This window comes from Neophocaena asiaeorientalis, unplaced genomic scaffold, assembly GCF_003031525.2.
Source record: "Neophocaena asiaeorientalis asiaeorientalis breed wild unplaced genomic scaffold, Neophocaena_asiaeorientalis_V1.1 scaffold134, whole genome shotgun sequence".
Classification (NCBI taxonomy): domain Eukaryota; kingdom Metazoa; phylum Chordata; class Mammalia; order Artiodactyla; family Phocoenidae; genus Neophocaena; species Neophocaena asiaeorientalis.
In genome coordinates this window covers 28,195,120-28,215,472 of record NW_020185339.1, presented here as the reverse complement: position 1 = coordinate 28,215,472, position 20,353 = coordinate 28,195,120, and the positions used below count along the sequence as shown (strand labels likewise).

The 20,353-nt window shown below is 42.1% G+C and overlaps 1 protein-coding gene across 7 annotated transcripts in view; it reads right to left on the bottom strand.

The window, feature by feature from the left end:
• Positions 1–20,353, bottom strand: part of LIMA1 (LIM domain and actin binding 1) — an 85,414-nt gene that overhangs the window by 48,201 nt on the left and 16,860 nt on the right. For all 7 annotated transcript variants that reach the window (XM_024737050.1, XM_024737053.1, XM_024737055.1 and 4 more), the window contains one exon: positions 8,475–8,616. In XM_024737050.1, the coding sequence (XP_024592818.1) occupies positions 8,475–8,593 (119 nt within the window). In that variant the 5' untranslated portion in view covers positions 8,594–8,616. The remainder of the gene's footprint in view (positions 1–8,474; positions 8,617–20,353) is intronic.

The following is a 20,353-nucleotide window of genomic DNA, read 5'->3' as shown; positions in this document are numbered from 1 at the left end:
GAACCCGTGTCCCCTGCATCGGCAGGCGGACTCTAAAACACTGTGCCACCCGGGAAGCCCAGGACAGAGTATTATTAAACAACCTAACAAAGGAGCCAAATTGAGAAGGTGGTGGGTGGGGTGTGTATATGTGCGTGCGTGCGTGCGTGTGTGCGTGTGTGTGTGTGTGTGTGTGTGTGTGTGTGTGTGTGTGTGTGTGTGTGTGTGTGTGTGTGTGTGTGTGAAGGAAAGTCTTGCTGAGGAAGTGACCTTTAGGCTGAGATCTGAAGTTTGATCAGAAGGAGTCAGCCAAGCAAAACGAAGCAAGGAAAGCATTCCAGGCACAGAAGAAGAGCACACACAAAGTCCCCAAGGCAAGACGGTGTCTCATGTGTATAAGATATACAAAGAACTCCAATGTTGCTGAAGCACTCTGAGATAAAGGCAGAGGTCAGGAGATGATGCTGAGAGGCAAGGGCTTTGCAGGCTACGCTAAGGATTTTGAATGTAATTTTAGGTACAATGAGTGGTCACTGACCCAAGCCATGTTTTTAAAAGAGCAGTGGATGCTGTGTGGAGAATGGACTGGAGGGGGCTGAGAATGGAGGCAGCAATAGTGAGAGAAGATGCTGGCTTGGTCCAGGGTGGTGGCACTAGAGATAAAATGAATAGGTTTGAGATATATTTCAGAATCAACAGGATTGGTAATGAGGAAGACGAAGTCAAGAATGACTCCCAGGGGGCTTCCCTGGTGGCGCAGTGGTTGAGAGTCCGCCTGCTGATGCAGGGGACACGGGTTCGTGCCCTGGTCCGGGAAGATCCCACATGACGCGGAGCGGCTGGGCCCGTGATCCATGGCTGCTGAGCCTGCGCGTCCGGAGCCTGTGCTCCGCAACGGGAGAGGCCACAACACTGAGAGGTCCGGGAACCACACCCCCCCCCAAAAAAAAGAATGACTCCCAGGTTTCCGGCAGATGAGTCAATGGAAGGAGGAGCAAAGTTGGGGATGGGGAAGACGAAGAGTTCAGTGTTAGCCGTGTTAACTAAAGCATCCACTTGGTGGTGGCAGTGATTAGACACGTGTCTAGAGCTCGAAAGAGAGATCTGAGCTAACAATATAAATTTAGGACTTGTCTGTCCACAGATGATACTAAAGCCGTGAAAGTATATGATATCATCTATGAAGAGTGCGTAGTGCAAGAAAAGGCCCAGAACTCAGTCCTGGAGACTCTAACATTTAGCAGTCAGAACCTGAAGAAGAGGCGATAACAGAGAATGAGAAGGAACAGATGGAGGTAACAGGAAAACCAAGAGACTCCCAGAGAAGCCAAGAGAAGAAAAAATGTGGGAAGAAGTGGTAAGGGGTCATCTAAGACAAAGGCTAACAAATATCTCCTTGATTTAGCAACATAGAAGTCTTTGGTAACCCTGGCAGTCCTCTTCCATTATAAATATAATTTATTAACCCATAGTCCTTTTAATGGGCATTTGGATTATTTCCAGTTATCCATCATTACAAATAGTGCTTTGGTGAATGGCCCTGTACATATATTTTTTTCCCCACTTGTACTACTGTATCTGTCTAAGCGTCCCTAAAAATGGAAATGCAGAAACACAGTGGATTATAGCTAGAAAGAAACTTAGAACTGGCCTTGAACTTATGTTTCCACACCCCTTGGGTAATCATCTACAGTATATTACAGCAATAATACAATATATGAGAGCTGGAGCCAATCAGCAGACAGGTTTATTCTTAGCCAATTGTTCTCCAAGGCAAGGAGAACAATTTACACTGTGATTAGTTGGATAAATAAGCTCAGAGGTTCCCTTCCCTTTACTGTCTTAACAGAAACGTATATTTAAAGAAAGATCAAAATAGTTTCCATCTTTAGTCCTCCCCTTTTAGCACTGAGGCATCTGTAAGATACAGGTGTATACACCGATGGTTGTCTTGAATTGTTTTGAAACTCCCACTCAAATATCACCACCCTTTATTTGTAATGAAGTACTTGCTAAACAGTAGATACACACCACTACTAGTGGTGTGGAAAGGTTCCACACCACTGCTTTCTTCCAAGTTAGGTCCTTGGTACTTTTACATTTTGACTCTCAGAATGCTAAGAGATGCTGAGGGTACAGTACTTCCGAATTAAGTGTTAGATCAGGATTCAGGCCTTAGACTTTCCTCAAAGACGCTCGGAGCAACGAGCATTATTCTGACAAAAAATGTGAAGGTCACTGGATAGGGGGAGAAGTGAAGGCATTTTAAAGATACAAATCTGAGGGAAAAAATATTTGCCATGAGATTTCTATAATTAAAATCTTATCCCTTTTCCCTTCCCAGATTTTCTTGTCCTCCAGTCTCCTCTTCACACACAGAATTTAATCTTGCAACTGCTCCTTAATGCTCAGCTGTGAGGCAGGCAGCTGATGGAGGATACTAAAATTATCTGGGGAGTAATAACAATGTCTCAACCTTTTCTAAGACCAGAAAACAGAGTTCCTGAGCCATGACTCTTGCTTGTATGCCTTCAAACAGAGCAAAGGTCTCACTGAGCCAAAAGAGGAAAAAAGAAACTCCCAAGTTTTAGGAAATGTATTTTCTTCTAGAATAATTTCACCACCAAAATGTTACAGAGAAGCAAAGAAGTTAACCAGGGAGATCTGAGGGTCAAATTTTTTCTTAATGAAGGAAGAACGGCCACAGAAAACTAAATATAAACCCTGTTCTTTCTTGGGACTGTGGAATGGGTAAAGTTATAACAAGAGTGGGAGAAGCAGTGACAGGAGGGCAGGCATGGTGGTGGAGGGATTAAGTGTCCTGGATTAAGCTCTGCCACTATCTTGGGATGTGATCTTTAGTCGTAATTGCTGGACCACAAGTTCCTTATTTGTCAGAGGAATGGGACAAAGGTTAGCAGTAGTTCTTTTTTGTCGGAGAATCCTCTTTTCAAATGATAACTTAGAACCTCACATATAAAAGGGATCAAAGCAGGACCGCTGGGGTGGAAGGTCACAGGCTCTTCCCGTCTTCCCAGAACTGGCCCCTGAGGTTCCTCTGAAGAACTCAATTAAGATAGTTTGAAAACCACTGGGCTAGATTCCCTTCAACTCCAAAAATACATGAGTTAAAGAGGAACCTTCTGCAAAGAAACCGAATTCTACCGAAAGAGTCAAATTTTAATCAAGCAAAGGATTATACTACGCTGCAGTCATTTGTGAGGGAAACCAAAGCTAGCTGTTCAAACTGACTGTTCAAGAGCATCCTCCTTACTCAAACTTAATGCTTTATATAGTATAGAGGTTTAGTAAAAGAAATGAGTCTGGAGTTATAAAGCACTCATAAGACACAAGCTGGGATGCTAGAAAAATCACTCTTATGTATACATCCATGTAAAACATTATCAACAGTTAGAAAGTAAAGCCCAGCTAATCTTACAAACAGCAGAGCCAGATTAAGCTTCCTCCAAATACCGTTTTGATATTAGTCTCTGGTCACAAACCTCCCGAGGTTTCCTACAGTCTCTTAACTAGGCTTGAATAGGATTTATTAATTCCAAACCCCATCATAGAGATCATTACAAAATAAGAGAAAATCAGGTCCGTTGTGTTAGAAGTAAAAATTAATGTATGTTTTGTGGAAAACAGTCCTGCAACCTGCTTTGGGAACCTACAGTGTATGAATCCTCAAAGCCTTAAGCAGTGTCGGCAATATGTCTCCACCAAGTACGAAACCTGGAGAAGGAACCCAGGCTGATTCTCTGGTTTTCACTGTCTTAAGTGCACATGATGTCCTGTCCCATTTCTGTGTCTTACCTCCTATCACTCCCCTTCCTCCGCAATGTCACCACCATCGTCCCGGCCTACCAAATAAAATTCTATTCATCCTTCCAAACCAGTTCATTAGTAGGACCTATGCATCAGAAGAAAAATACTAGACAGAAAAAAATCAAAATATTAACTTGGGCAGGTTACTCTCTACCCCTCAGTGTTCTCAACTATAAAACAGGGATAATATCCCTTCCTCACATGTTTTTTTTGTTTTATTTTGTTCTGTTTTGTGGGCCATACCATGCAGCATGCGGGATCTTAGTTCCCCAACCAGGGATTGAACCCGAGGCTCCTGCGGTGGAAGTGTGGAGTCTTAACCACTGGACCACCAGGGAAGTCCCTCCCTCATATAGTTTTTATTAGGATTAGAAATAGTATCGATTCCCATCAAGAGTCTAGTGTAGTACCTGGCATATTGATTCTGATTAATGGCTTCAGGATTTACAGTTTTGCATAACTGCCATTTGCCTTTATAACCTTTGTGGAGAAAAGACAGTCACCCTACTATTCTATGAGAAGGTGGCCTCTTAAGGTCCCTTTGCACCTTCTCTCTGCAAGATTAAGAAGCCCCTAAAATGAGGAGCTTTTTCCAACTTCCTCTCATCAGTGCTACTACAGGACCCAAATCCTCTATCTTGAGAATTGGCTGGAATGGACAATGACAGAATAAAACAGTGGGATGGGAACTGAGGAAGGGGAGAGAGTTTCACTGAGGTGACTGACCGAGTTAGGCAGGGAAGGAAGTGAAGCCAGGAAGGGGACTGACATCCATGGCCTGGGTGTCCCGGTTTGACCAAAGAGCAGGGTCAGTGGGAATAAGAAAGTGGAACAAGTAGAAAAGGAGGCTCTAATCAGAGAGTAGGTTTTCCAGATGCACATTTCAGAGATGGATTCTGGGTGATGAAAAGGTTGGGACTAGATGCAGGGGCATGGGAGACAATGTGCAGGTTGAAGAAGTAGGGAAGATCAAGAAATGACAAGTCCATGGGAATTCCCTGGGGGTCCAGTGATTAGGACTCAGTGCTTTTACTGCCAGGGCCTGAGTTCAGTCCCTGGTTGGGAAACTAAGACCCCGCAAGCCATGTGGCATGGCCAATAAATAAATAAATAAGAAATGATGAGTCCAAAGTATCAGACAGGTCATTTATGTAGGCCAGTGATTCTACACTGGGGGCACTACTGGCCGGGATATTTGGAAATGTGTGAGAATCTTATTGGGGTCTCTCCCCCACTTTTTTTTGGTTGCCACAATATCATGGGGTACTACTAGCATTGGGAGGAAGGCAAGAAGATGAACATCCTGCACAAGGAAGATCTGCCTAATCCAAAATGCTAATAGCACCCCCATTGAGAAACACTGAGGAGAAAATGAAGCTGGAAGCTAGTGTCTCCAAGGAAGGCAAGGAGCTTGGCGCACCACTGTCCTGGAGGGGAGCATAAGAATGCTATGATTAGGTGTGAGCTCAAAGCACAGGTTTACAACCTCAGAACAAGGCAAAAGAAAACAATGGATGGGAAACAGTAGCGGAGATGTAGCACCCCTGACTCCTGGCCCCAGAATATTTCAGGGAAGCATGTGCAGAAGGAGCAGCCGCTACTCAGAAACAGAATGCCTGGCGAGGGAAAGCCAAGTTCAGTGAAAGAGAGGTGGGGCTAGGGAGGGTGAAAAGGGTAAGAATGTGGAGAAGTTTCTCTGCAGAACAGGGAGTTTCCAAGTCCCATTAATCACAGCTCAACACTGTCTCAAATCCTTCCCTTCCTTTCCACTCCTCCCGCCCCCCACCCTCAATAGCTTTCACTTGGGTTCTCAAGGGAGCCTCAGAATTTGCCTCCATGCTATCAATCTGTCATCTTTCCAATATACCTTTTACATTGTTTCCAGAAGCATCTTTCTAAATACAAGCCTGATAGAGACTTCCCTAGCAGTTCAGTGGTTAAGACTCCACACTTCCATTGCAGGGGACACTGGTTTGATCCCTGGTCAGGGAACTAAGATCCTGTATGCTGCAGCCAAAAAAAGAGGGCACTAAATACAAGCCTGATCATAAAAACTTTCCATTGTTTCTGTTGTTTATCTAACTAAATCCTAAACTTAGCATGGCACTCAAGGCCTTTCAGCATCTGGCCCTAACTGAACTAACTGTTTCAGTCCCTTCTCCCTTCTGTATTTCTCCATGCTCGACTGACTCCTTGCTTTCCTATTCCCTTTATTCATGTTCAGCTTCCACAAGCCTTTACTTGAACCTTTACTTGAACCAATAAACCTTATTTGTTCTGCTTTACGTTCAAGTTCACGGCTTTGAGTTCGTAAGTCCCTCTCTTCTATTACCAGTGCTTCTTAAACTTCCCTGAAGGTAAAAATCACTAGGATACTTGTTAAAAACACAAATTCCTGGGTCCCATCCCAGATACATTGAATCAGAATCTTTAAGGGAGGAGCCTGAGAAGCCATTCAGGATGGTTTTAAAACATGTCCCCCCAAATCTCTGACATTTCTCTCACCAAAAGGTAGAGTCAAATTCCCCTCCCTCTGAACATGAGCCAGCTTTAGTGACTGGTGCTAATGAAGAGAATGTGGAAAAAGTGATACTGTATAACTTCTGAGGCTGGGTCATAAAAGGCTACACAACCCCTGGCCCTGACTCCCTTCCTTCTTTGTTCCCTCCTTCCCTCCCTCTCTGGATGCTTGCCCTTGGAACCCAGCCAAGCAAGCCAAGCAGCCACATGGAAAAGCCATATGTAGGTGTTCTGATCATGGCCGCAGCTGAGATCCCAGATGACTGCCAGCATCAACCGCCTGACTTGTGAGTAAGCCTTTAGATGACTATGGCCCCCAGTTCTGAGATACCGGGGATGGTGAGGGGAACCGAGGCAAGCCCTGCCCAAATTGGAGATTCACAGTAAAATAAGTATTGTCATTATTGCAAGCCACTAAATTTTGAAGATTGTTTTTCCTGTGTAGCAATAACTGGAACACCATATTATTCTCCCTCACCCCCTTTTTTTTTTTTTTTGGCCGCGCCACTTGGCTGGTGGGATCTCAGCTCCCCAACCAGGGATTGAACCCAGGCCATGGCAGTGAAAGCCCGGAATCCTAACCACTAGGCCACCAGGGAACTCCCTGGAACACCATATTATTAACAGGTACCTCATGTGATTCTTAAGATGAAGGAAGTTTGGGGACTTCCTCTACTATACAAACTATACTGAACTATAGTATTACATTCCTTGAGGTCAGGAATTCAGTCTTAACAGCTTTCCAGAGCTTGATCCCTTTTTTCTGAACTAGCTTTATTGATTTTCTTTTTTTGATAAGAATAATACATTTGACATAAAAATTACAGCAATGTAAAAAGCGTAACGTAGAAGGTAAAAGAGCTATGCGGTCTCACCCCGCCCCCCATGCCACCTTAAGTGATAACCATGGTCAACAGGATGGAAGGGCAGTGTTTCCCACAGAGCAGGTGGTTGATGGATCTGTCACTGAAGAAAAGGTGACAGTGCAGATTACAGAAACTTCCTACTGGTATTTAGCTGTATTCTAGATATAGCTCCAGAATCACTTTCTTCAAATCTTTACCATCTTTCTTCTCTTAACATGTATCATAGCTTCCTATTAATTAACAAACTCTACTAGTGAGGTAAGCTCTGCCCTAAGCTCTATGGTATCTCTATTTGAGCGAAGTTAACGTGCTTACCATCTCTGGTATATTATTAACATACCATTCCCTCAACATTTGTTGAGTGCCTACTATGTTCTAATCACCATGCTACACACTAGGCATATAAAATACGCAGGAAAGGGGCCCTCGTACCAAAAAACTCATGGTCCAGAGCAGGGGTCAGCAAACTTTTTCTTAAAGAGCCAGACAGTAAATATTTTAGACTTTGAGGGCCATATGGTCTCTGTTGCAACTCTGCTGCTGCAACTCTGCTGCATGAAAGCAGCCATGGACAATACACAAAAGGACATGGCTATGTTCTAATAAACCTTTATTTACTAAAACAGGCAGCCAGTAGGCTGTAGTCTGCCTACATAGTTTACACTGTTCAACAGAACCTTATGCAATGGTGAAATGCCTCTGTGATGTCCAGTATGGTGGCCACCAGCTACATGTAGCCATTGGCGCTTGAAACGTGGCTAGTGCAGCTGATGAACTGAATTTTAAGTGTTTTTAATTTTAATTAATTTAGATTTAAGTAGCCACATATGTAGTGGCTACCCTATTGGACCATGCAGGTATAGAGTGCACCTAATACTCCCTTCAACTAAAAACCTACCTCAAAACCTACCTCTCAACCAGAAAGCCTTCCTGACTACCTTCTGCCCACGGTGTTCACTCTCTCTCTCGTATTTTATATCTAGTCCTTACTCCTGTTCATTCTGGACTTACTGACATTTTGCTTAATAACTAATGTGTTTTATAATTGTCTTTTGTGTTTATAACTCTTTCTTTCCCCAACTGAACAAAAAGTCAAGTACAGAGAATGTGTATCCTGATTATCATCATCTTCCTTCTCCACAGAGCCTTGCATGGTACTTAAAATCCAGAAGGTGCTCAGAAAAGCCATTTTACACCATGTACTTCCTTTACCGATCTCCCTGACAGGTGGTAATGTTTGCTCAAGACAGATGGTCCTTTTGGACCAGGATCAACACTTACTTGGAGAATATTTCTACAATAGCCGATGACTTGTTCTTGTTGACAAGAGAAAGTTCTTTGGCCGTAACCCTCAATGATAGTGAAGTCCATTGCCGTCTATTAAATGGAGTTGATTCCATCTTGTCTACAGATACTGAAATACCTATGTGACAAAGAAAGTCAGAATATTAGACACAGAAGAGGATTCTCCAGCATCCAAGGACTGGCAGCGGTGTGGTGTTAAGTGAGAGAGCGGAGAGCCCTGGAGCAGCAGACTGTAGTCCTCTACCGGTTCTCTCAAAAACTGTAACCTTGGTCAGATGATTGAATTTGGGTTGTAGTTTCCTGTAAAATGAGAAGGTTAGATCAGGTAATCTCTAAGGTCCCTTTCAGTTTCCATCATTTTATGACTGACCCCACTGTGCAAACAGTGATTGGCCTTTCCCTGAACTTAAGCCTGTTCCAAAGTCACATTTGGAGTGAAATGTCCCACTCTTCTGAGTTACATCCCAGGGGAAGTACAATTGGCATCTCTGTAGAGTCAGGTCCAAATTAGGTTCTACCTACATCCAAGTTTTTTTGGCTGCCCTCTCTCCCCAAGTTCTGTAGCAATGACCACTTGGTGCTGGGGAGAGAGCTGTGGATACAGCATAGAATGAAACAAAGAGCATGGGCTTTAAGGCAAGGTAGACTTCAAATGAAATCAAAATTTTGTAACCTTGAACAAATTATATAACCTTTTCAGTTTTAGTTGCCTGACTGTAAAATGAGAATACCTACCCTTACAGGGTTTTTGATGTGGGTTTTAAGGAGATAATATACTTAAAATACTAGGCATTAATTATAGTAGTATGAAGAACATTTTAAGTATAATATATTAGTATTGGCTTCAAGTCAAAGAATATATACAGCCATGCCCTTAACATCACCTAGACCCTATCCATTAACTGGATTATTTGTTTTTGCCCCAGTAATTATCAAAGGAGTTCCAACCTTTGTTGGGGGTGAGATTAGAAATGAGTCAATAGTTTCCTTATTTGAAGATTGAACAATATAAACGAAAGTGCTACTTGCAGCTCTCCTGACAACCACAGAGCATAACTTATCTGGTAGAAAATATGGTTCATCAGGCACTGCTTCCAACAGCCTTGACAACAGCAGAACACACAATGTGCTTAACCAAGCAATGTGGGCTACCATTTCACACTAAAAGTCCTGTGATGCAAAGTAAGTGATAAGTGACCCAAAACGACCACACTACTTTTCCATTTGTAGTACCTGTTCTCCCCACTAAAGCCTTGTCTGAAAACAACATTAGTTTTGTTGTTTTTGTTTGTTTGTTTAAATCCCCATGTTGTAAGACAACATTGAACCCTCTTATGGTAAGGAGCTCTGGTGTCAAGAGACACATGTACTCGATGGGAGTGTTGGCCCCATTACTTAAAGCTGTGTGTCCCTCCCTAAAACTTAGATTTTTCATCCATAACAACAGTACTTACTTCATGGTATCTTTATGAGGAATAAGTAAGATAAAGAAAAAAAGACCCTGACATAGAATAAGTAAGCAATAAATGTTAGTTTTTTGTATTATCTCTTCTCCCTGGATAAAATAACCTTAATTCTACACATGTTCTTTGAAATAAACCTGCGTGTATCAAATAATATATGACATTTGTCTATCTGCTTTTCAGTTTGTAACTGACAGACCTACCAGACCTTGGCAGGCGTTTCTCTAACAAGAAAATGACACAGCTGTTTATTCAGCTAAACGTAATTATGTATAACCACAATAATGACCCTTTAAGCCAAGTCCACGAAATACCGAACAACACTTTTAGACATTATTTGGTACAATTATACTTCCAATGTAAGTACAGGTATGAATGTTGTCAGATCCATCTAATTATGGATCAAAAAAAATACAGAATATATTTTCTCATACTTGTTCATTAAAAAAGGAAAAGCATTAATGGAGTTAGACTCTAGATGCAAGAGAAGTTAAAGTAGGGAAAGACAGAATGAGGACACACTGGGAACAGCCTTGAAAACCATGCTAATAGGATTCCCCAGTGGTCCAGTGGTTAGGACTCAGTGCTTTCACTGCCATGGGACCGGGTTCAATTCCTGGTTGGGGAACTAAGATTCCACAAGCCGAGCGGCATGGCCAAAACAACAACAACAACAACAAAGAAAACCACACGAAGGAATCTGGACCGGGCTTCCCTGGTGGCGCAGTGGTTGGGAGTCTGCCTGCCGATGCAGGGGTCACGGGTTCGTGCCCCGGTCCGGGAAGATCCCACATGCTGCAGAGTGGCTGGGCCTGCGAGCCGTGGCCGCTGAGCCTGAGCGTCTGGAGCCTGTGCTCCACAACGGGAGAGGCCACAACAGTGAGAGGCCCGTGTACCGCAAAAAAAAAAAAAAAAGGAATCTGGACCATATTCCAATAGCAGAAAGAACTAGCCTGTGGGTGAGCAGAGATGAGATCTAGTTGTCATGTGTCATTCCCTAGCACATGCGTGACCTTCATGGCAAATGAAAAAAAAGATTTCCCTGAGCCTCAATATCCACATCTGTAAGAAAAGAGCTCTGTAGTGGATTACCCAGTCTCAATGGTGGAACACTGGGAGTTTCTGAAAAAGCAAGTAACGTAATAAAAGCCATGTTTTAAAAGCTGATTCTGGGACTTCCCTGGTGGTGCAGTGGTTAAGATTCCGTGCTCCCAATGTAGGGGGCCTGGGTTCGACCCCTGGTGAGGAAACTAGATCCCACATGCATGCTGCAACTAAGGAGCCAGCGAGCTGCAACTAAGGAGCACACGTGCCGCAACTAAGAAGCCAGTGAGCCGCAACTAAGGAGCACACCTGCCACAACTAAGGAGCACAGCTCCCGCAACTAAGGAGCACGCCTGCCCCAACCAAGACCCAGCACAACCAAATAAATAAAATAAATAAATAAAATAAATATTTAAAAACTAAAAGCTGATTCTGCAGCAGTGTGTTACTTGATAAGACAGGAAAAGCTTGGAGTCTTATTTACTAGTCAAGAAGATCCTAAAACTGTCTAAGTGAAAGGTAATCAAGGTTTAAATTAGCATAGGTGGGAATGGAAAAGTGGGAAGAAAGAACTGAGAGTTCTTAGAATAAAACGGACTTAGGGTGAGAGAAGGAATCAAAGGTGGCATCATCGAGCTTGAACCATTAGAAGGTTGTTGATGCCACTAACAGAGAGTAAATAGAGGAAGAAGAGGAGGAATGAAGAGCTGTGCTTTACACATGTTGAGATCTACATGTCAGCAAGAAAAATCCTAGTGATACACAGCAGGGAGTTGAAAGGTTAAAAATCAGACTCTTAGAAGGAAAGGAACATTTTAAAACATCCTAAAACATGTAGTTACGCAAAGCACGTCTCAATCCTCACAACCACTTTAAAAGATTGGTTTTATTAGCTTACCTTTATGATGAAGAAACTGAGGTTCAGAGATATTAAATAACTTTACAATGATTACTTAGCTATAAAGTAGCAGAGCTGGAATTCAAATCCATATTCTGTCTGATTCCAAAGTCAATTTTCTTTCCACTACGAGTATGAGTAATGATTAAGACCATCACCTTTAGCCAAGGTCGAAAACCGGGCAGCAAAATCTCTGAACTCACCTAGTTGCAACCCACACAAATGATCTTTCGGTAAGAGTGTGGTGGTAAGTATATTCCCAGAATGGTTAGCATCAGAGATAACTTTAAGTTTAGCATCAGAGATAACTTTAAGTTTAGCATCAGAGATAACTTTAAGTTTAGCATCTAGAGGTAACTTTAAGTTTAGCATCAGAGATAACTTTAAGTTTAGCATCAGAGGTAACTTTAAGTTTAGCATCAGAGATAACTTTAAAAGTTTAGCATCAGAGGTAACTTTTAAGTTTAGCATCAGAGGTAGCTTTAAGTTGCTCTGAAAAGAATTTCAGAGAAACTTAAAGTTACCTTGGGCCTGCTTGAAATACTCTCCCATCATGAATATCTTGGCTTTCTGGGCTTGCATTAAATGTGTGATATCTCCCCCAACTCACCCACTCTGTCTCAGATGACAGTCCCATTCTCAGACTTCAGGACAACTTCCTTAATCCTAGAAATCCTGTTAAGAGTGAAAAGGGCATGTACAACACCTAAAAAAACTCTTCCAGAAGGATGTATTCGGTTTGGGCTACAATATCCTTGAATATTTTTTCCAGAGGCCCAGTGGATTTTAAGATCCAATCCATTGCATTGTCATATACAAATAATGACGGCAGCTATCACTTATCGGGCACTTACTAACTCTAATTCTTACAACACTCCTGGAGATAGACTATTTCCATTAAAAAACAAACACAAACAAACAAACAAAAAAGCCACCTGTGGTTTATTGAGGTTGAATAATTTGCCTACGGTCATCTAGCTAACATATGGCCCAGGCAGAATCCAGTGTTCAGACTCCAAAACCCAAACTTCAACTGTAAAGGAAGAACTGCTGGATTGGTGGAACTTTGTGCAAGAGTTAAAGGAAACAGATATAACAAAAATAACTCTAAAATTAACCTAGCTTCAGAGACTGGGACAGTGGTACAGCAAGTAATAATGCGATACATAGAAAGGGGAACTATTTGCTAAGAGGAAGATGCCTTCAGTTTCAGGTACATGTGGCAGATTTTTACATCAAGAGAGAAGCTTAGAAATCAAGTAATCAAATCCCCCTTTTTACAGTAAGGGAATTAAGCCACATAAACACCCAATAACTCCCAAACTCACCAGCTAGTCAGGATGAGAGCCAGAGCTATTCCCAGTTCAAAGTTCTTTTATCACACCAGGTAGCTTGAGGTGGAACAGCTAAACCCCTTTGGGTGAGCTATAGCCTAGATATAAAGATCTCTGAACAAAGGTCCTTGAAAATAAAGGGTTGGGCAATGACACACTGGGAAATTTGTCCCCAGGTATCTGCTTCCTCAAGAGATTGCTTAGGGTGAGGCCTGGAGCTGCTTGGGAAACCAGCTCTAATAAATTCATCTACAGCTTTACCTAACCAAGCGAATTGTCTCCCGGAAACAAGGCTGGGACAAAAGTAAATGAGCTGCCACTAATAAAATCCTGTTCTTAAAAATCCAATCTCATGGGATTGACATATATACACTACCATGTGTAAAACAGACAGCTAGTGGCAACCTGTTGTACAGTAGCACAGGGAGCTCAGCTTGGTGCTCGGTGGTGACTTAGATGGGTGGGATCGGGGTAGGGTGAGAGGAAGGCCCAAGAGGGAGGGGATATATGTATACATATAGCTGATTAACTTCGTTGTACAGCAGAAACGAACACAAGATTGTAAAGCAACTATACCCCAATTAAAAAAAAAATCCAATCTCAGTCATATCTTTCTTGCTCTCTCTTTTTTTTTTTGGCTCCTGAGATGGTTGCTTGTGCAACAGGCATAGTTGCTTGAATATAACCTCAAAATAGAGAACAAAGTACAAACTCACTTGTTAAGAAAAAATGTTATCTTTTAGAAATAGATTGTAGACTTAATTAAAAGAAAAAAAATCTAAAAAACTTCAAGGTGCAAAGGGAAGTTGTAAGCAAAAGCAACATGAAATGTGTTCCCACATAATTTGTTTTAGAATATAAACTACATTTACCTCTAAGGGTATATTTTTGCACAAAAAATAGTGACTAGGGCTTCCCTGGTGGCGCAGTGGTTGAGAGTCCGCCTGCCGATGCAGGGGACACGGGTTCGTGCCCTGGTCCGGGAAGATCCCACGTGCCGCGGAGCGGCTGGGCCCGTGAGCCATGGCCGCTGAGACTGCGCTTCCGGAGCCTGTGCTCCACAACGGGAGAGGCCACAACAGTGAGAGGCCTGCGTACCGCAAAAAAAAAAAATAGTGACTAAATTCACCCAGGCCGTGCGGCACGTAGAGTCTTAGTTCCCCGACCAGGGATGGAACCCGTGTCCCCTGCAGTGGAAGCACAGAGTCTTAACCACTGGACTGCCAGGGAAGTCCTGATGTTGAAGTAATTTTAGATTTACACAGGAGCTGCAAAGATAGTACAACGTTTCCATATACTTTTCACCTAGCTTTTTCTTACATTACCACAGTACAATTATCAAAATTAAGAAATTAACATTGGTACAGTACTACCAAATAAACTATATTCAAATTTTACCAGTTTTTTCATTAATGTCCTTATTCTATTCTAGGACCCTATACTGCACTTAGTTGTCGTGTCTCCTTCAGGCTCCTCCAATCTCTGACAGTTCTTCTGTTTCTCCTTGCCTTGAATGGCCTTGACACTTTAAAGACTACTGGCAGATATTATGTAGACTGCCCCTAATTTGGGTTTCTTGGTTTCTCCAATAAAAAGAACCCGGGTTCCTTGGAGAAGTGGTTGATACGGAGCTGGGGAAAGGCAAATACAAGATAAGCCTGGACAGGGAACTATCCTCAGTATCTAATAATAATCTATAAGGGAAAAGAATCTGAAGAAGAATTGATATTATATGTAAATGTATAACTGAATCACTTTGCTGCACACCTGAAACCAACACATTATAAATCAACTATACTTCAATTTAAAAAAAAGAGATGGGGACTTCCCTGGTCACAACGAAAAATCCCGCATGCCGCAACCAAGACCCAACACAGCCAAATAAATTAATTTTTAAAAAAAGAGATGAAACAAAACAAGATAAGCCTGGAACATCTCTCAATTCTCAAAAATAAAGTTTTTTTTTTTTTTTAAATATGATGTTTTCTCAGATTAGATTGAGGTTATAGAATCTGGGGAAGAATACTACAGAGCTGATGTGCCCCCTCAGTGCATCATATCAGAGGATACATGATTTTGATATCTTATTACTGATGATGTTAACCTTGATCACTTGGTTAAGGTGGTACCTGCCACGTTTCTCTACTATAAAGTGACTATCTTCTTCCCTTTATATCCCTTAGTTCCCCGACCAGGGATCGAATCTGCGCCCCCTGCGGTGGAAGCACGGAGTCTTAACTACCAGACCACCAGGGAAGTCCCATACTGTGGTGTTCCAATGGTGATTTTTCTATTGCCCTCATTCCTTCTACATTTATTAATTGGAATTACTATATAAGGAAGAATTATCCTATAAGGAGGAATTATCCTTTCTCCCTCATTTATTTATTCGATCATTTATTTATACTCGTATAGACTCATGGATATTTATTTTATTCTCTGGGTTATGATAATCCCTGGATTATTTTATTCCCTGGGTTATGTTATTTTGTTGCATAGACTATTCTACCTTGGCCATTTGGAGCTCTTTCAGCTTGGCTCAGGTGTCCTTTCAAGATGCCACCAATTTTTTTTTAAGCACTTCCTCACTTTCTAGCTCTGTCAGATGTTTCAGATTCATCTTGTGCTTGCCCTGCCCCAGCTCTGGAATCAACCACTTCTCCAAGGAAGTCTGGTTCCTTTTATTGGAGAAACCAAGATCTGGACATTAGGTGTACTCATTGCTACAGAGATGTCACTGCTTCTACGCTCTCAGGGGACAGAACTAGGAATATATGTATGTATATTAACCCATATATATATATACACATCTATATTTCTATATTAATCTCTATATCTACCTATATATTTATATATAAATTTATAAATATATACATATATATTTTTAAACTATAAATTCATAGTGATACTTCTGACTCCAATCTAGCATCACAAAATTCATTCTAGTATTCCCTTTTATTTATTTGTAACTTCTTTCTCTGAGGGTGAGAAGCTTAATTTCATAGAATGTGGAGAGAGATCTAGAATCTCCAAAATGATGCCATTGCCAGTTTCTACTCCCTTGATATACCATATATTTTTTCTTTACACTTAGACTGTTATCCCTTCCTCAATATATTCACCTTTCAAGACTCAAGTGAAAAGACTACCTCCTCAAAGAACCCTTTCCTGAACTGCCCTAGCCTTCTCCCAATCAGCATAGGTCACTTCCTCTGTCTTATAATAATTTTATAAATCATACTCAATAGAAAGTTTCTTGAGGTGAGAGGACAGATCTACTTTGCCTCTTGCCTTCCTAGTATCTTGCTTTTTTTAAATAGAAGGAACTCCATAAATATGTCTTGAATAAAACTGCATGAAAGTTTTAATTTTATCCAAAACACTATTAGTACAAAAAATGACTGCCATTATATAGTCCTAAGGCAAGTTGAGATGGTAAATATCATTTTTCAGAACTGTGAACTAGTCAGTAATTTTAGCTTATTCAAACTCTGAGATAAACTCAAATGATATGAAAAAAGAAAATGGAACCACTAAATAACTTCAAATACTATACATAAAAGGCTCACTACTCTATTATTCAGCAACATGGTGACATACAAGTCTATAGCATGTTAGAATAATCATTGCTACTGTTCTTGGAAGAGCTTCAGCCAGGTCTCTGTAGAAACATATATCCTAGACAATAGGGAAATTGTAACAATGACCAAATTCCCCAGGGTCAGCAAGGATATAGATATTTGCATCAGGTCAGAGTTACCAATAACATTTGCCTCTTTCTTACCTCCTCTATAAGAATATTTTGTTCTTAAAAACACTAAGAGGGGGCTTCCCTGGTGGTACAGTGGTTGAGAGTCCGCCTGCCGATGCAGGGGACATGGGTTCGTGCCCCGGTCCGGGAAGATCCCACATGCCGCGGAGCGGCTAGGCCCGTGAGACATGGCCGCTGAGCCTGTGCGTCCGGAGCCTGTGCTCCACAACGGGAGAGGCCACAACAGTGAGAGGACCGCGTACCGCAAAAAACCAAAACAAAACAAAATACTAAGAGGGAGGGCTTCCCTGGTGGCACAATGGTTAAGAATCCGCCTGCCAATGCAGGGGACACGGGTTTGATCCCTGGTCTGGGAAGATCCCACATGCCGTGGAGCAACTAAACCCGTGCGCCACAACTACTGAGCCCGCGCTCTAGAGTCCGCGAGCCACAACTACTGGGCCCACGTGCCACAATTGCTGAAGCCCGCACGCCTAGAGCTGGTGATCCGCAACAAGAGAAGCCACCGCAGTGAGAAGCCCGTGCACCGCAACGAAGAGTAGCCCCCGCTCGCTGCAACTAGAGAAAGCCCCTGCACAGTAACGAAGACCCAACTCAGCCAATAAACAAATAAATAAATATTGGCCTCTCACTGTTGTGGCCTCTCCCGTTGAGGAGCACAGGCTCCGGACGCGCAGGCTCAGCGGCCATGGCTCACGGGCCCAGCCGCTCTGCAGCATGTGGGATCCTCCCGGACCGGGGCACTAACCTGTGTCCCCTGCATCGGCAGGCGGACTCTCAACCGCTGCGCCACCAGGGAAGCCCCAAAAAAAGTATTATTAAAAAACAAAACAAAACACTAAGAGGGAATTCCCTGGCGGTCCAGTGGTTAGGAGTCCGCGCTCTCACTGCTGAGGGCCGGGATTCAACCCCTGGTCGGCCCTCAAGCTGCATGGCGTGGCCAAAAAACCCCAAAACAAAACAAAACAGAAAAACACTAAGATCCAGGGCAAAAGTAACGAAAAAAGAAGTTGTAAAACTGAGAAGCAATTTCACTGGAAACTGCTCATCAAAGAATCAGAGCAATCTTCACTAGGCAGTTACAAATATTCACCCTAAGCAATTCACATGTTACTATTCCAGAGATAAAAGAAGAAGAAAGTACCCTCAGATATAATCTTTCCCCCTACCTGGCCTATGTCAGGAGAAAAATAAGTGTCACAATACTGACTCTTCTATCTTCCCCAGACCCTAACTTTACCTCCACCTCTGACTTTGCCCTAAAAACATGCTCACATTTCTGGGGTGTGTGTGCGTGGAAATTTGTATATATGGATTAAGGAAATAATCCTTTTTTCTCTTAAGCCCTCTCCCCCCTCAAACTACCATCTCACCTTGCTCTCACCTTTCGAAACTTAGTTTCCGGGTCCTCATTGTTTCCACTTCCTCATCTTCTATTCATCCCTCTGCCCACTTGGGTGTAGCTTCCACTCCCACCATCCTGTTGAAATTATTCTCCTGAAGACCTCTTACTATCAAATCCAAGGACCATGTCTCAGTTTTTATCACTCTCTGTTGACATTTGAGTTGTTGATTAACCCCTCATTTTTGAAATTGTATTTCTCCTTTTTTCTTAAATGGAACTCTCCTGCTTCCTTTCCTATCTTTTAAACCATTCACAATTTTCTCACGGAATCCTCTCTTCCTCTCTCTCTCCACTCACCCCTGTTCCTAGACATTACTCAAAGGTCAGTATCTCTCCTCTCTCTGGGTAAGCTCACCTATGCTGAAGTCATCAAAGGTCACTTACACCAAATGATTCCCAAAGCTGTATCATAAGCCCTAAGCTTCCTGACTTTCCACTGTTTGATGGATAGCTTCATGTGTCACATAAATACACAACATAATACAGCCTAAATCATCCTCTTACCATTACCCTTCAAATTAAGTTTACTTAACCACAGATAATTTTTCTCCAAAGATCAGCTGGCATATAAATTTTTGCTTATATAAAATAAATAACATAGCATGAAAGACAGTATAATGGTAACAAAACGTGTACAAGGTCTGAAGTCAAAAAGAGGACTTCCAGGGTCTCACTCTGCCTCTTTCTAATTGTGTTGACCACAGGCACGTGAGTCACCTCTCTGAAGAGTATACCATCATTAACCTTAGCTCATCAAAAATGCCTAACATGTGACACATAGTGAAGGGAGAATGGCATAGGGGCTAAGAGCCTGGGCCTTCCTCCGTACATGTTGCTCCCTCTGTCTGAAAATACTTCAGACCCTCCCTGGCCTTATGATATAGGTCCCAGCATCCTCCAGATGCTTTCCCTAACCCCGAAGACTGGGTTAAGAGGCTCCTCTTAAGTTTCCAAAGGACTATACCTACCCCAACATTGATCACATTGTATTTTTTGGATCACATTGTATTTTAACTCTCAGAACAGTGCCTGGCACATGGGTGGGTACTCAAGTATTTGTTAAATGAAGGGAGGTTTACCAGGTATCTGAAATCATTTGTTGGATTCACCTATTTTTATAAACTAGTACTTTGGGGGGGAAAGACAGTGAAACAAAACAGTGGGTAATGTCTGTTTATTCCGAAACAAATCATTCCAAATAATGGGAAACCAGAGGATATAGCCACCGAAAAAATGGTCTCTAGCATTAAACTCAGGCAGAATACAACGTAACCTTATCTATACAGATTGTTTTAGTTCACTCCCTCTGTTGGAATATTTCAGGTATTTTCTTACAAATGCTATTTCTTACAAATAACTGGCTCTTCAGGTAATAAAGCTAAATAGTAATTCTAGAAACTAAAAGAGAGCTAAGATGAGAAATAAAGAGCGGGGAGACTTAATTCAGTAGGTCACTCAAGTGTTCATAAGAAGCACCCAGGAAGCTTGTTTAAAATACAGATTTCCAGGTCTCATGCCACAATTCTGATTCATTAGGTCTGGAGTAGGGTCCAGGAAGACCACATCTTAACAAGAACCTTGAAGTGATTCTAGTGTTGGAAGTCTCTCCCCATCATATGCTGGAAAGCATTGAAATAAAAAGGTCTAAGATCTATACGTATTCCAAGAAAAATGGAAAAACAGCAGCATAAAATGTTTTTATATTGTTCATTTCAAATTTTGCATTGTCATTCAAATTTGGCAGTGTAAAAAAAATGGCTGCCCTTCAAAGGTTAACTGAGGTTTGGACAAAATGAACCTGGGTCACTGAACTGATAAATTTGTTGCCCATCATCTAGGTTCATCTAGAACTTCCCTGCTCAGATGGCACAAAATTACTGTGCAGGGACTCCCCTGGTGGTCCAGTGGGTAAGACTCCGTGCTCCCAATGCAGGGGGCC